The 14565-nt window shown below is 39.5% G+C and overlaps 1 protein-coding gene across 2 annotated transcripts; it reads right to left on the bottom strand.

Moving 5' to 3' along the window:
• Window positions 1–696: 696 nt before the first annotated feature.
• Window positions 697–14560, bottom strand: LOC136440768 (DNA ligase 1-like). 2 transcript variants are annotated; one of them, XM_066436871.1, is made up of 23 exons: window positions 14471–14560; window positions 14326–14379; window positions 13719–13899; window positions 12823–12970; window positions 12163–12372; window positions 11627–11826; window positions 11321–11444; window positions 10894–11014; window positions 10580–10672; window positions 10329–10385; window positions 9810–10047; window positions 9353–9454; window positions 8978–9146; window positions 8581–8668; window positions 7624–7825; window positions 6739–6945; window positions 6408–6479; window positions 5960–6104; window positions 5245–5327; window positions 4590–4742; window positions 3952–4149; window positions 3073–3165; window positions 697–1369 (listed from the first exon to the last, which is right to left on the bottom strand). In XM_066436871.1, exons 1-23 carry the CDS (start codon window positions 14488–14490, stop codon window positions 1283–1285), a joined length of 3045 nt encoding a protein of 1014 aa, XP_066292968.1. In that variant the 5' UTR covers window positions 14491–14560; the 3' UTR covers window positions 697–1282. The 2 variants fall into 2 exon arrangements, with proteins under 2 accessions (XP_066292968.1, XP_066292969.1); XM_066436872.1 differs by having other exon boundaries at window positions 12823–12967.
• Between the last annotated feature and the right edge of the window lie 5 nt (window positions 14561–14565).

The raw sequence follows: 14565 nt of genomic DNA, 5'->3' as shown, positions 1-14565 counted from the left end.
ACTGGCTTAAGTTGAAGAATTTAATAAAGTCTAATAAAAAAAATTGCTTTCATTTGTCTCTGAGAGTCTAAAAGGGTTGAGTGGCTTTAGGCAGTCTTATCGGTGCCCTCTCTCTGTGAGCTTTATGTTCATTAAACTTTGTAGCCAGTAATGCTGGAGAATTACGTTTATTACTGCCTCTTCTATCTCAGTCTCTGGTTACAGCCGGTCTTCTAATTCCAGCAGAATCCAGTCCACTCTGGCTAGAGTTCAATCAACTCTGCAAGAACAGCCTTTACGTTTCCTCTGCATGGCGCATTAATATTCCTGTGCAAGCAGAGTGCTCTTCTCCAAATACATTTTAAGAGCTACATGTGTCAGTGCCATATGTGCGAAGGATAAAGCCGAGATTATTTGACTGAACATGACATGAAAACAGTCTAAAAGAAAAAAATACCTTTGAGCAGGATTTTTCATCATAAAAATATAAGATGATAAAAATATAACAAATTACTACCAGTGAATGAAATCAGCGTTATTTGTACTATGAACACACATGCAATGTTTTGTCATAACTACCTTTTATACCTTTCTGAGCTTTGTTGTAAAAAGAAATACAAATCTGGAAACATAAAAGGGCCCATAACGAGGGGATTGAAAATTCTGAGGGCAGATAGAATTCAAATGGTGCAATACAAATAAGGCAATAAAATAATGTTGTCAACTTTTGAAAACTCTTTATTCAAAGTATGCTTTAAGTTTTGAGTATAATTCTGAGTCTAAATCTCACTCTGTGTCTGCAGTAAAAGCTAGCCAGAACATTTTCTTGGTTACTCTGCAGATAAGTTGGTCCCTTAAAGATAGAAACTTTAGTAAAGTTCATCGTTTCTATTTCAGAAAATAATGGTTACACAGTAAACTACTATGTAAATATCAGCATTTCATTGTCTTTCGTAGCTTGTCTACATGTATGTTAACGTCAAAGACGCCACAGTTGAGGCAAATTTTAAAGAATGTTCCAATTTCTGTATACATTTAATTCAAAAACACAAAATGCTGAGACTTTCTCTTGGTAGACTTTTACTACACAATAGCTGTAAGTAACATGCTGAAATGAAGCTCTAAGAGTATTCTGTACAATGAAGCACATTACATAAACTGCCTTGGGATAACACCCAGAAAATCGTATAACAAGAAATCAACAGAACCCATAAATTTCATTCCATTGGTTAACAGAAGTTCATACACATGCAATGATCGAGAAAATAGACAAAACCAACAAGACAGTGAAAGGTTACTTGTCTCAGTAGAAGTCGTCGTCGGCTGGTTCAGACTTGTCGTTCGACTGTTGGTTCTTCACCTGGTCCTGGTTAAGATACATCTCTGCAACCTGGGGAGAACAGTCACAATTATCTATCAGTTTATTGCGTCGATGAAGGTGAGACATCCAGGTAATAAGATATGCCAAATAGCAGTTACTCAAGAAACTGGATATGAGTTTGGAGATGTGTCACTGATGAAAAGTAGTGGATGCTACTTGAAACGTCTGACCGTTTCAAAAATCATTGTCTAGTTGCTTGAGTAACTGCTATTTGGCGATTTGGTTTGTTGCATTTTCTTCTTGTTACTTTCGTTTATGTTGCTTTTGTTTTCAATGTGTCTCGATGTTTGTGTTCTTCTGTGTTTAGAGTTGAATACATTGTCAGTATAGTGGTAGGAAGTGAGTGGGAAGATGGTGTCACCACAAAGGTCAGACTTGCAGGAGTGACAGGAAGTAGAGATCAGAGGTGGACAGGTACAACTAGTCGTTTATCAGACATTACAGACATGCCAGGTCATGGAGTAATGGAAGAGGAGGTATTGTTCTTGGTCTGTCTGTCTCTTGTTTTCGTAGGTGTATATTTTCCATATGATTGTCAAGTTCACTGTTGAGTGACAGGAAGTGATCAATTGAGACATGTAATGTTAATCAAAACCTTATTTGCGTAATCAATGAAACACTATTAAACAAGATATTCGAGAAACTCTGAAGAAGTCATGGTCCTCAGAAAATGTGACAAAGGTTGCCATTTTAAAGATAATTTTGAAATACTTGAATCCACTTGTGATTCCAGACCTGTCCTCACATTCTACACCTTCTTGCCTTCCCTTCTACCCCCCAAAAAAGGTTTGGCTTCATTTGTCCACAAACAAAAAAACACATCAAAGCACCAGTCTGTTGAATCTTTCAAGTCTTAGATGAAATAGTCCAGCAGAAATAAATTTAAGTACAGATGTGCAGGATATACTCGAGCAAGCTCATCTGTATGCTCATGAGCTGAGTTCCATTCCGCCGGGATTAAGACTAGGTGTTCACGCCTGAAGGACAGTCAAGGTCACTTTGTTTTCTTGCCGGTATGGCTGCGGCGGACCAGGTTACCGGAGGTCATAACGAGATTGCACGTTAATGACCTAAATTGGCGGACAAGGAGGAATAGAATAGATGGACAGATGTTGTTGTTGAGGACTGGCAAGGCTTTAGAGACATGAAAGAATTCTTGTACCAGATGTTGAAAATTTTCTAAAATAGGGACGTTTGGCAATTATCTTCTTTTGATGCTTTGGTCTGAATTACAAATATATGTACATTACTGATGTAATGCTATCTTGAAATACATGGATGTGCACTACAAAAAACTATTCACTTGCCATTCAAAAAAAAGAAAATTCAAGATTGAAAATTGAACTCATTTTCACAAGAGATTACCAACAATAACTTCACCATAGGATACAGATTCTGAGGAAGAGATATTTCGCCTGAAAGAAAGTGAGAAGCTAAAGCCCTTATCTCACTGGACCCACCAAGTGATCTGACAGCGTACTCAACAAATTTCATTGATAGAATAATTTTTGCGTGCTTTGTGTTTTTTTGTCTTTTCAGCCACACTTGTACGTTTCACAAGATATTACTATCATTAAGTCAAGGGTAACAAATCCAATTTTGGATGCAGCGAGGCAGCAAACGTGCCAGTGAAATAGGGGCTTGACGAAGAGATAATTTGCCAGAAAGAAATTGACATGTAAATTGTACATCTTGTGGCAACTGTCAATCACCTGCTGTGCACTGGTTGCCTCTTCTGGCTTCTTGTCGTCACGGATACGCAGGAATCGTGGGAAACGCAGGGAGATCCCTTTCTCTGGGTCAACCTGTGGTAAACGGGGAAGTTGTAAGACTATTGTTTCTGTTAAAAAAACATACAGTATGTGATTCTTTTACCCTTAAGCACTCTAGAAGTAGCTCTTTGGCACCCAACTCCATATTGGTTACAGAGTTAGGCAGCAAGAATAAGGTTAAATGAGTTAAATATACTGGTTAATAACTCCAAAATTGTCCTTTTTTCAAAATAATTCCTTTTTACCTTCTGACAATAAATTGTTACAGCAACTGAAACTGGATTTTACGCATTACAATAGATAGAGGGCTTTCATCTTATGTCTAACATCCTAAGAGAGACACTTAGCAGGACACTGCAAAACTGCAACATGATACGTCTTATTTTACTTTGGTTTGGTTTAGGTCATTTCTTAGTGCCTTTCAACCTTCTCCCTGCTGCCTAACTCTGTAACCAACAAGAGTCAAGTATTTGTGCTACATATACTTAAGGTTTGCTATGATGTTAGTTTAGTGATTACAGGGTCTTTTTATAAATATGAACTGGTATTGAATTTTTTTTTTTTTTTTAGTTGAATGTGTGATAGTTGTGTGCCGATTTGTTAAAAATAGAGAGAACGCTAGCGACCCCAAAAAACACCCCTCCGATGGCGGCCACCACACATGCCAATGGATCCAACAAAGGTTTTGCTATGCAAACCTGTAATAGAGAATGGGGTGCCAAACGGCTACTATAGTGTGCTAAAGGTCAAGACAGATAACAGACATGATGATGATGAGTGCATTTTAACATCTTTATGAAACAAGACGAAGGAACTCACAATGCCCTCCGCAGCCTTGTGTACAGGTGAGATGGACAGATCCGCACACTTGATCTCCCACACCTGAACTGCATCAAACCAGTGGTCCGGCTCAACACTGCTGTCGTAGCGATAGTACGACTTGGGCTTGTCAACAACGTGGTTCTTAAAGAACTCTGTATGCTGATCGAGGTCTTCGTCCTTGAAGCCTGTACCGATCTAGGGAAGGAAGTCAGGAAGGGTCAGCTGTGAAGCCTTTCATCTTCTTCCTTTGAAGTTGCTATAATGTCGACTCTGACAAATATCAAACATCTGTCTTGGACAATGCACCACATAATTTAAGAAGGGACACACATTTTCCATTTTGTTCCTAACAGACATTGGTGTGTCCCGCTATAAAACTTCTGCGAAATCAACAAGGTGTTAAGCCCATTACAAATAGAAAGCATGAAGCTATCTGCATAAATCATCAGGGTCATCATTTATTAGATTATAGTGATTGAGTAACAATAAAGGTATGTTGACCTGTTCATAGAATCATACATCACCTGTGGACACAAAGATCACTAGTAAGCAATGAAACATCTTTGACCACTTACAGCAAAGTATAAAATGCTCAACAAAAGCCAACATCAATGTAAAACAAAGGGCCATATCACCTTGCAGATAGACTGGAACTCCTCATCCTCTTCGCTGTAACAGGCCAATAGGAAGCCTCCGTACTTCCCTGTTCTCTTGCCTGTGCCCAGGAAGCCTCCGATGGGCACCACGTCCAGTGTGTCTCCCACCCCATCCAGGTAGTCTTTCTTCAACTTGAAACAGAACAGAGACGTTACAGGGAATTTCAAGGAGCAAGGCAATCATAGACTCTGACAAAATCCAAACTTCCTAAATCAAAACAAAGTAAAGGGGAAGTTAAGTACCCAGTGGGTGCTTCCTCTAATACCTTTATTACAGGGTAATACTAAGCTTCTTTAACTTAGAACAAAACAGAACAGAACACTATAGGGAGCAAAACAATCATATATGGAGGTCATCATGCAATATACAAATTTTGTCTGAACACTGTAAAAGAGATTCAGTTACAATAGGTCCGGCAGTTTCCCTGTGCACCCTTATCATTAATTCAGAAAGATCATTATGTCCTGATATTCTGCAACAACTCTACTCAAAACAAACCTTTTGCTCTAAAGAATTGGTAGAGTTGATCCAAATCTAAAGCTAAAGCCACTAAAGTGTTGCATCTTTGCATGTACAACTACCAGAAAGTGTCAACTAGTATTCCGTGTAAGAGTGTCAGTTTGTGGTGAGTACCTTGAGCCAGTTATGTGATCTCTTGGCAATCTCATAGGTGGCATCCTTGTCGAGAGTCTTTACCATCAGGCCCTCACAGCTGTCTATAAAATACCAAAACAGTTAACTTTAAAAATTAATAAAAATTCTCATCTGCAGCTTAAGCTTAGAGGAAAAAAAAGGATAAAAGTCCATGCTGACACCCTCATAAATACTAAAACAAATCATCCATAGTGTATTTTTCTAGCATCATACTGCATCATTCCCTGAGAAAAAATTATGTACGACAAAGACAATCTTACAACACATATTATCGACAGAAACACCAGAAGAGAGAAAGTAAGATGACTACAGATGGACTTCTGTGCTTAACTATACTACAGGATGGTTGACCATGACAACTGTCGACAGTTGCTGAAGAAATTAAAATATAAGAAGTTTGATGCTGCAAATTCATTCATTTTTGCAGGGACTTTATTTTCACAGCGGAAGGGGAAAGAAGGTCTTCGAAGAATTCTAAGTTCATGGTTAAAACAATTTATGATTATGTAGTACAGTCTAAGGTAGAGTGGACTCATTCCTTGGCAAGCGGACATCTAACCCACCGCAGTCATCCCTCAGCATTAGTAGTACAGTAGTAATACATTGGAAATGCATATTCATGGTAGAGAGATAACTGCAAAAAGCATGGAAAATAAAACCACTGTGAAAAAGTCAAGATTCCCAGTACATGTACCTTTAATGGAGGCGTCCAGGAACTCTGCGATCTCCTCCGTGTTTCCTGACACCATGGACGTGGCGAACACGAACTCTCCCTCCACCTCGTTGAACGACTCTCGCAGCATCTTGCGACGTTTGCGGAAGGGCTCTCGTACCAGGGACTGAAACAGGGGAAAGTGACTTACAATAGGTAATATGTAATTTGGATAACTTTCATAACTTCCAAAAATCAAATTACATTGAGGTTATATAGTCAAGTTATTCTTAATTGCTCTGAGTAAGTACAACTGTAAGTTGAACTGAATAGATGATGGGATATTTTGCTACATAGGAATAAAATCATTGCTACAGGTAAGGTTACTATATATTCTTTCTTACATCCATTGAAAATAGAAAAATCACAAAAAACAGTGTATCTTGGATAAGATATAAGTAAGTAAGTCTAAAGATATTCCTCAACTCACCTGTCCATTGAGGTACAGCAGGTCGAAGGCATACACACACACCTGCACCTTAATCTCTGACTTGTCAGCATCCTGAAGGAGTAAGAATCGTTAGCTTTCATCATTTGATTTTGACAGTCATAGTATGAAAAGTCTTAATAGTGTATTCGGTAGTTCACAAGATTAAATACCGACTCACCAAAACAATGTTTTATCAAAATCCTCACTTTCCCAATCTTGTTTATTAAATGCAATATTATCACTAACACAACTTATGGCTTGTGGGATGCCTAGTATGTCAATGTCATGTGAAAAACAAGTGATTACCATGCTCCTATCATGTGACACCCACCTTCCTCTTCCTGGTACTGAGCACCTGGAATGGCAGGATCTTCTTGTTCTCCGGGTCCCAGGCAACCGCCTCGGAGTCGATGATACAGGAAGTGACATCCTCGTGGTTGACCTTTGGCATGCGTGCAATGATGTCTGGGTACTTGGAGGTGTTGTTTTCCTGGTTCCTGCTGTAGATGTGGATCTCTCCATTCTCCAGCATGTGGATCTGACAAGATTAAATGGAACATCAAACCCATTTGAACAACAATCATTTCGACCGCGTGCTCTGAAGTTGTTGTCCAAGAAGCATCTCTAGATGTTGCGAGCTTTTATACTTTCATGGTTTTTGATCGGTTCCCAGCAAATTTTGATGTAGACCACGAACGTCAATATTTCAAATTGTATAGGTTTTAATGAGGATATAGCTTATATTGATTGCTGTTGTTGTTTTTTAACTCTAATGTTTCCTCTGTATCCTGAGAGCGATTTTACTGTAAGTTCCAACCTATTGTTATCAATTAAACTGAAACTGATTTCTGTCAAAGTATGTTACAAACTTCAAAAACTTCATAGGGTATCTGTTGATGAAGGTTATAATAGATACAGGGTGTCATGCTCACTTAACATCGCATTAGTTCAGACATATCATTTAATACTGCACATCTTTTTCAAATCCTTCCAATAGTTTTTAAACAGATGTCCTTCAACAGCACATTGCCAAGAAAGCAGATCTAAGAATTATGAATGTGAAATTATTGCAGTACGATAATTGATAGAAACAACGTTAACAATAATCAAGACATATCGTTCAACAAAATACATTCTCACAGCAAAAAGAAGAAAGAACAAATTTTTCTTAAAATGACGGAAACAGTTAAATAATATATTAATGCCAGCGACTGACCTGTGCCCTCTCGCCGTCATATTTGTACTCGCAGGTGAACTCTGCCCCCTCGAACCTGCGCAGGACCTCACTCACCCCCTTGGTGGGGTGCGCCAACATGGGCTTGAGGGGGGTGCCGGGCGTCAGCTTGCAGTGTTTGGGCAGCTCTTCCAGCCCGTGCTTCAGCATGGCAGAAATGACGGCGTCATAGTTAGGCATCTCACTGTGGAAGAGAATTTCAGATTTGCAGTAAATATTAGGAAACTAAACAATATTCGCCAAAAATAATTACTCAAGCAACTGGATAAAATCTTGAAATATTTTCTCCAAAATTTTATCCAGTTGCTTGAGTAATCATTTTTGGCGTATCTTACTACCTGGATGTCTAACTTTCATCAACGTAAACAATTTATTTATTTATTTCATCTTCAAGACATCTGCATAGCCCCTTCAACAGAATTGTTGATTTCCAAGGGGGCCCAGAGTACATACCGGTAGGACAACTGGTACATAAATCATATAACACAAATGAAACGTATGTACAGAAAATGTTAATGAAATCATATACTACTTGTTTAAAATTCACTTACAATAGAAAGGTGGGACGGACTAATCCTCAAGTTAACCAACATCACAATTACAGCAAGACAGTCATACTCATAGCTTCATACTTCTGCATACTTTTATTCAAACTGTCACACAAATCCACATACATTGTATCATATCATAGGGTACTGTTTTGAAATGTTTGACCCATCTCAACGCACCTCAAATGAAGCACAAAGGAAAATGATGGATTGTTAGGGACGTCATCAGATGAGATCCCATCATTCTTTGCTTTGTATGTGTTTACATAGCAATTCACAGGAATACTGGCTGCACAAGGTACTCCCTCTTAAACAAGGTCAAATCTAATCTATGTGGCTCAACTACATATACACCTATATACACAGGAAACTCGAGTCTCCAAATACTGACCAGTATGTAGTCTTGAGTATGAGTGCAGCATCTTCTAACATCTTCTTTAGTCCATCTGTAGACTTGCCCTTCCCTGCATCCATTACATCTTGAGGTAACATAAAAAGATGTCAGACAATATACCTCTTTTCAATCTAAAATATATCAAAAATACATTTTGAAACATTAAATGGAAGTTTGATGTTTACAGATTTGTGTTCAGAATCAAGTTGCTACTCTATAAAACGACTTCAGTTTATTTCCTAAACAGTCTAAAGAATCAAGTGCAAAAAGCAACAAATGCCAAAGTTGTGACAAGACTTCATTGCGATTGACAACAGAGATATCTAATCAATGACCTCCACTACAGTCAAAGCTTTCAAAAATGTCAAAAGAAGTTTATTTTTGTTAGAAGTACCTTTCCCAGCTGGAGTGAGAGTCGCTGCGTGGGCCAGCGCTGTCAGGACAGACTGCTCTGCAAGCCCGATCCTCAGCTTGCCACCTAGTGACCGGATAAGGTACCGCGCCTCAGACTGCCGACACGCAACAAACATGCCCTTGATGAAGTTTATCTTCTTTGTCATGACCTAAGTGATGAAAGAAAATAAAAATCATTGTACAACAAAATGATATCAAATGTCTTTGTGACATGAACAGTTAGACAAGTTCTATCCTCCTTTCTAACTTCTGCTACTCGAAGGTGTTCTTTGTCTGAACTTTCAGACTTGACGTTTGTATTATATTTCTAGCTAATGAACAAAGAAATGAAAGTAGGAATTATGCCTTAGCTTACATCATTGCCCTTGATAGTGGATATCTCCTTCAGCTTGTTGAAGACCGCTCTAACTGTCAGCTTGGGTGGGGCGAACATGGTGCGCTGTGTGCTGCGACTGGTCTGAAAGGAAACAACAAACATACATGTAAGTAGTCAACACCTACTGCCTCAATTCTTTGCTTAATCCCGACACACACACATAGATGTAGCTGACCATGGCCTCCCAACCTTCTCCAGACCATGGTTGGTTGTGCTAGTTGTGAGCAAGATCATCTGTGGTTGGGAGTTGATCAGCGAGGCTAACGTTACATACTAGTCTTTAAGGAACAAACTGGGGCTAGAATTGGTTGCATTCTGGCTCCGTCCTTGGTTGGGGAGTGGTTGGGAGCAATGTAGTGGGAAGCTTCTGAATGTGTGATGAGGGCTCAAAGTTTTAACAGATTAAAAAAACAAAACACAAGTGTGTTACCCTCACCTCAGCCACTATTCCCAAGTCCCCTTTCTCCTGAGCGTCAGTTTTGATCTGTGCCATCTTCCTTCCCGTTGCCTCGGCGATGGCCTTCATGAGCACGGTCTCCCCGATCCCGAGCTCCAGACCCTCGTACGCGGGACCGACCTTGTTCAGGCACAGGTACACACACTGCACAAGGTCATCCGGGGTCAGCGCGATCACCGAACGGAAGAAGTTACAAAGGATCTCTGTAATCTTCAATCTGGAGAAAAAGATACCAGTAACATATTGGAGATGACGGAGAAGAATTTTGATTGTGTACATAGAATGTTCTAAAAGCCAAATATTGTACAATGAAATTAATATGTATGGCACACAAGTAGGACACGGGCTGCTTTTAGTTTTATTTTGAGTCTAATTTTACAGTCTCCAATTGATTATGTTTGATGTCAAGACTTACAGTCTATTCAAGATGTTTACTGAGGAGAGGTTTTGCACTAGACATGTTATTTAACACTTAAGAACCTATTGATCTGTACGCACCTGGCTCGAACTTCTTCAATGGCTTCAAATGTCTTGGCCAAGGCCAGGTATGGAACCCTGAAAACACAAGTTTTTATTGTGATTCCCTGACTAGTATTTGTGTTTTCTGAAAAGTATGTGAGTAATTTGAATACAAGTCATCAAAGTATAAATATTCAGTACAGGAAACCACTGAAAGGGGACCCACGAAAATACATATAAGGCCCTGATAAGGCCCCATAGGCACCATACAGAGGAGGAATTGAATATACTTCTTGTCCTTAGCCCAACAGGCATCCTCCACAGGGTCATAGCGGGCCTTGGTTGGGTTGTAGTCCTCAGCTGTCAATCCAGACTGGCCAGCACTGAAAATGTAAACATGGATCGAATAAATCATGTATTACATTGTACAAGAACTACTAGACTTAGAAAAGACTGGAGTCAGTCAAGGGAGGGGTTCCTCCAAAGGAGCGACAATGCCCTGGAATGATGATGACATTGTACAAAACTACTATTATACTAAGTTATCAAAAGAAAGCAACATATAGCAGAGCTATAGAAAACTCTTAGTTTAGTACTTCCTTACGTTTTGTCAGCCTCCTGTTTCGGTTTGAAGAATGAAGCCATGGGCTTGGCTGCAGGTTTAGGGGAGGGTTTCTTCTCCTTGGACTCATCAGAAGGTTTAGAAGGGGTGGATCTCTTCGGGGCTGCAAAGGAAAAAATTTAGATTATTTTCTACAAACTTCACTGATCTAAAAGCAACGCTTTTTAGACTCCTAAATGTGAGTAAACATGTTACATCGGAAGTCACTTTTGCTTTATTGAACAAACATGTGAGAGAGCAGCTGCTGCCGAGGCAAAGAGAAGGGCCAGGTAAGCGCACCAACAAAAGAACTGACTGTACTACATTTGTATGTAGACTCGCCCTACCCTGTGGAGTGGCTGTCAACACATTGGAGATGGGCAAAAATGACAACAGTTGAAAACAAGACAAAGGTGAAGATGGGTCTTACAAAAGAAGGAGCTGATTCCTGCGCTGGTTTTCTTGCTGCTGTCTTCCTCCTTCTTCACTTTCTTGTCAGATGGTGACTTTACGTCTTCTGTGCTCTTTTCTTTGTTTTCCTCTGTTTCTTCCATCTTTATTAACAGACACACACAAACAAAAACATATTAACAGAGACACTCTAACTAAAAAATAAACTGGTTCAAAACATGTGCCATTAACACTACCCAACTGAAGTAAAATTTAGTAAAAATTGGATAAAGATTCCTAATTCAAAAACAACGACTTCTTATTTATTTCTTGATCAGTTCCATACCTCCTCTTCAGCTGGTGTTTCTCCTGCCTTCTTAATCACAGCAGCAAACAGAGAATCCATGGAGTCTTCGGAAGGACCAGCTGACTCCTTTTCTTTCTCTCCTGCTTCTTCCTTTACCTTCTTCTTCTCAACAGACTTGGGACTTTTTTTCTCTTTCTTCGGCTTTGGGCTTTTTTTCTTGCTTTGTTTAACACCTTTTTCTGCAGTGGCAGACACAGATTTCTGAACTTAGATATGATTGACATAACACTTCTTGTCAAGAAAAAAGCTATTCCTATCATACAGACGAGAAGTTGTTGTATTGATTGGTTTATTGATAAAACATGGACAAAAATCGGCATTGCAGTAAAAAATGAATTGCGCCTAATTTTACAATAAACTTATATGGTAAAGCCAACGCAATGATGTGTACAAATTGTTACAAATAACGATCAAACTGATATCAACTGAAATCTATGTTATTGTCATGGATAAGTAACAATATTGAAACAGGGAATCAATCTAAAGTTTGTACTGAAGAAAGCTTCAAAACTCACCATCATCTTTTACTTCTTCCTTCACTTCCTTGTCAGGGGCATCTTCCTCCATCTTTTCTTCTGTTTTTTCCTCGGTCTCATCCTTTTTTTCTGTCTTCACTTTCTTGGCGCTTGACTCCTCTTCACTTGTAGAGGGCGATGTGTGCCCGTTGGACGTTGGGCTCTTTGTCTCAATGAGCTTACGTTTTGGTGTTGGGAGTTGCTTGCGAGCTGTAGGCAGAAACACCAAGCTACCATTTCAATATTGCTGTCTACTTTGTCTGGCTGCAACGTTTATCCTAAGAAACATTTTTGCTGGCCCTATGTCATTTTGCAATCTTTCTGCCAACAATATTGACTCCACATGGGAGAAAAGACAACAGAAACACTGTTTTTTTGGTAACATCAAAATGTGTGTGAGAGACTGACTACTGCAAATTAATATTTTTTGCGGGACTTAATTCTGTGATGGGATATGTGGTTTTTGCAGTGTTTTTGTTCAGGTAGAAAAAATCCTGTAGCACAGTAGTAATACCTTGAAGTTGTAGAAGTAATACAATACAAACATATTCACAGGCGAACTGGGAAAACGTAACCACTGCAAACATTTGAAGATTAAAAGCATTCCAAGTTGTTTAAAACTTAATCACAAATTCAAGATTGAACTGAAAGATGTCTCACCAGTCTTTCTCTTGGGGATGCCCCCAGGAGACTGCAGGTTCGGCCCGTTGTACGTGACTCTCGGCATCTTGGGAGACGGAATCTCGTCACTCTCATCTTTCACCTTCTCCACGACCTTGAGGGCCTTCTCAGCATCCTTCGCTTCCTTCTGAGATGAGTTTTATTTAGTTATTAATTAAAACAGAAACAGTACTGTGATCAAGTCTTATCTTTCACCCAAATCTACTACATGTACAAGTAGCCAAAGGTAAAGGTAAAGCAGCCATCCTCAATTGAGGTGAAGCATGCTGCTTTTTCAAGTAGCTGGTGGAAGTGCAATGCGGCTTTGCCACGGATCACGTTTTGGCCAAGTACATCGGGTCACCCCTACTCTTCTCCATAAGTGTGTTGCTCCCTCATACACGGGGCCGCCGGCTTTACATCACCATCCGAAATGATGAATGCAATCCCTTACAACATGTCCGAGCTGGAGTCGACACTAGGAAAAGTCATCTACAATTTTCTCCGAAATCTTTTCTGATCCAGGAAACATAATTTCAAACATAAGAAGCTATAACATAATCACATATAGATCTTACAACATACGTTCATGTAAAACATACTCTCCGCAATTAAGCATAGACTTCTTGCCAATAAACCAATAAACTTGCCCTGAACATGAGCAACAATCTAAAAAGGAAAGAGCATAATGCACTCCAACACTCAGGCAGTGCAGTCAAGCTGTCATCACCTAAACATTTCCAATACTTTTCCTATGAGTTAAGACAACATCAACAGACTTTATTGCACAACAATTGTAATGGACACAATATATGGCAATTTCCTAAACAGTTCTATACAACTAGAAATATCTTCATCCTCTTATTTCGACATGTTCAACATTAGCAAAACCGTACCTGTTCATCAGCTGATTTACTTGGTTCTGTTTCCATGGCAACATTCTCTCCCTCATCCTCGTCATCATCACTGTCGATGATGCGCCGCGCCTTTTTACGCGGCACGGACTTGACCGGGGAGTCGTCCCCTTGGGCAGAGGCAGGAGGGGAGCCGTTCTTTGTCTTAAGTGGTGACTTAAGGCTAGAAATGCACATATCACAAATGAAAATGTTGCAATTAAGTCATTTACACATGTGTACCTTGATTCCCACCTGCTAGAATTCCAACTGGATAGAAAAAATCCTCTATTCATTTGATCATTGATCATTTCCCCTATTTGGTAGAATAATGATCAACGATTTGTTAATTTTCTTCGTATTATTTTCCCACGTTTTATGCATATATAATTTTAGCAGGCTGAGACTGTTATTACTGGGGAGGGGGGCAACACCATAAATCTTTTCATCATTTTTCTGTAAAACTGATTTCCCTGACAATCAAAAACACTAAAAAATATTAATCATAGATGACTTTTCTACATTAATGGCGTGCCCACAATGTTAATGTCTGTCTTGTATACGTAAGTGTGTTTTAGTAAGAAATGGCGGCAAGTTGTGGCAAACTCACCCAGACGCCGATGTGTCCTGTTTCGGAGTCTTCGCTCTGGGCACAAAAAACGACCTGCAAAAGAAGCAAATTTTCCATCAGCACATGGAGATATATGTTAGAAAACGTGTGGATGTTTTTGTTTTGCAAAATAAGCTTTACTTACGCGATAGATCGCTGAGCCATTCTGCACTAGAATTGTTGCAATTGTGGAGACTCCGTCGCAAACAACTTTCCCGCCAAGTTAAGGGTCAAAGGTTA

The sequence above is a fragment of the Branchiostoma lanceolatum genome, chromosome 8, assembly GCF_035083965.1.
Source record: "Branchiostoma lanceolatum isolate klBraLanc5 chromosome 8, klBraLanc5.hap2, whole genome shotgun sequence".
Lineage (NCBI taxonomy): Eukaryota > Metazoa > Chordata > Leptocardii > Amphioxiformes > Branchiostomatidae > Branchiostoma > Branchiostoma lanceolatum.
This window is presented reverse-complemented; position numbering and strand designations above follow the sequence as displayed.

What these genes read in the sequence shown, in the direction of transcription:
- LOC136440768 (XM_066436871.1), bottom strand. Translation starts at nt 14,490, where the DNA reads ATGGCTCAGCGATCTATCGC. An exon ending in AAACACCAGCTGAAGAGGAG is followed by an intron (nt 11,445 to 11,626) that starts GTATGGAACTGA and finishes CTGTTAATAAAG; the next exon opens with ATGGAAGAAACAGAGGAAAA. An exon ending in ACTTGGGAATAGTGGCTGAG is followed by an intron (nt 9,455 to 9,809) that starts GTGAGGGTAACA and finishes GTTTCCTTTCAG; the next exon opens with ACCAGTCGCAGCACACAGCG.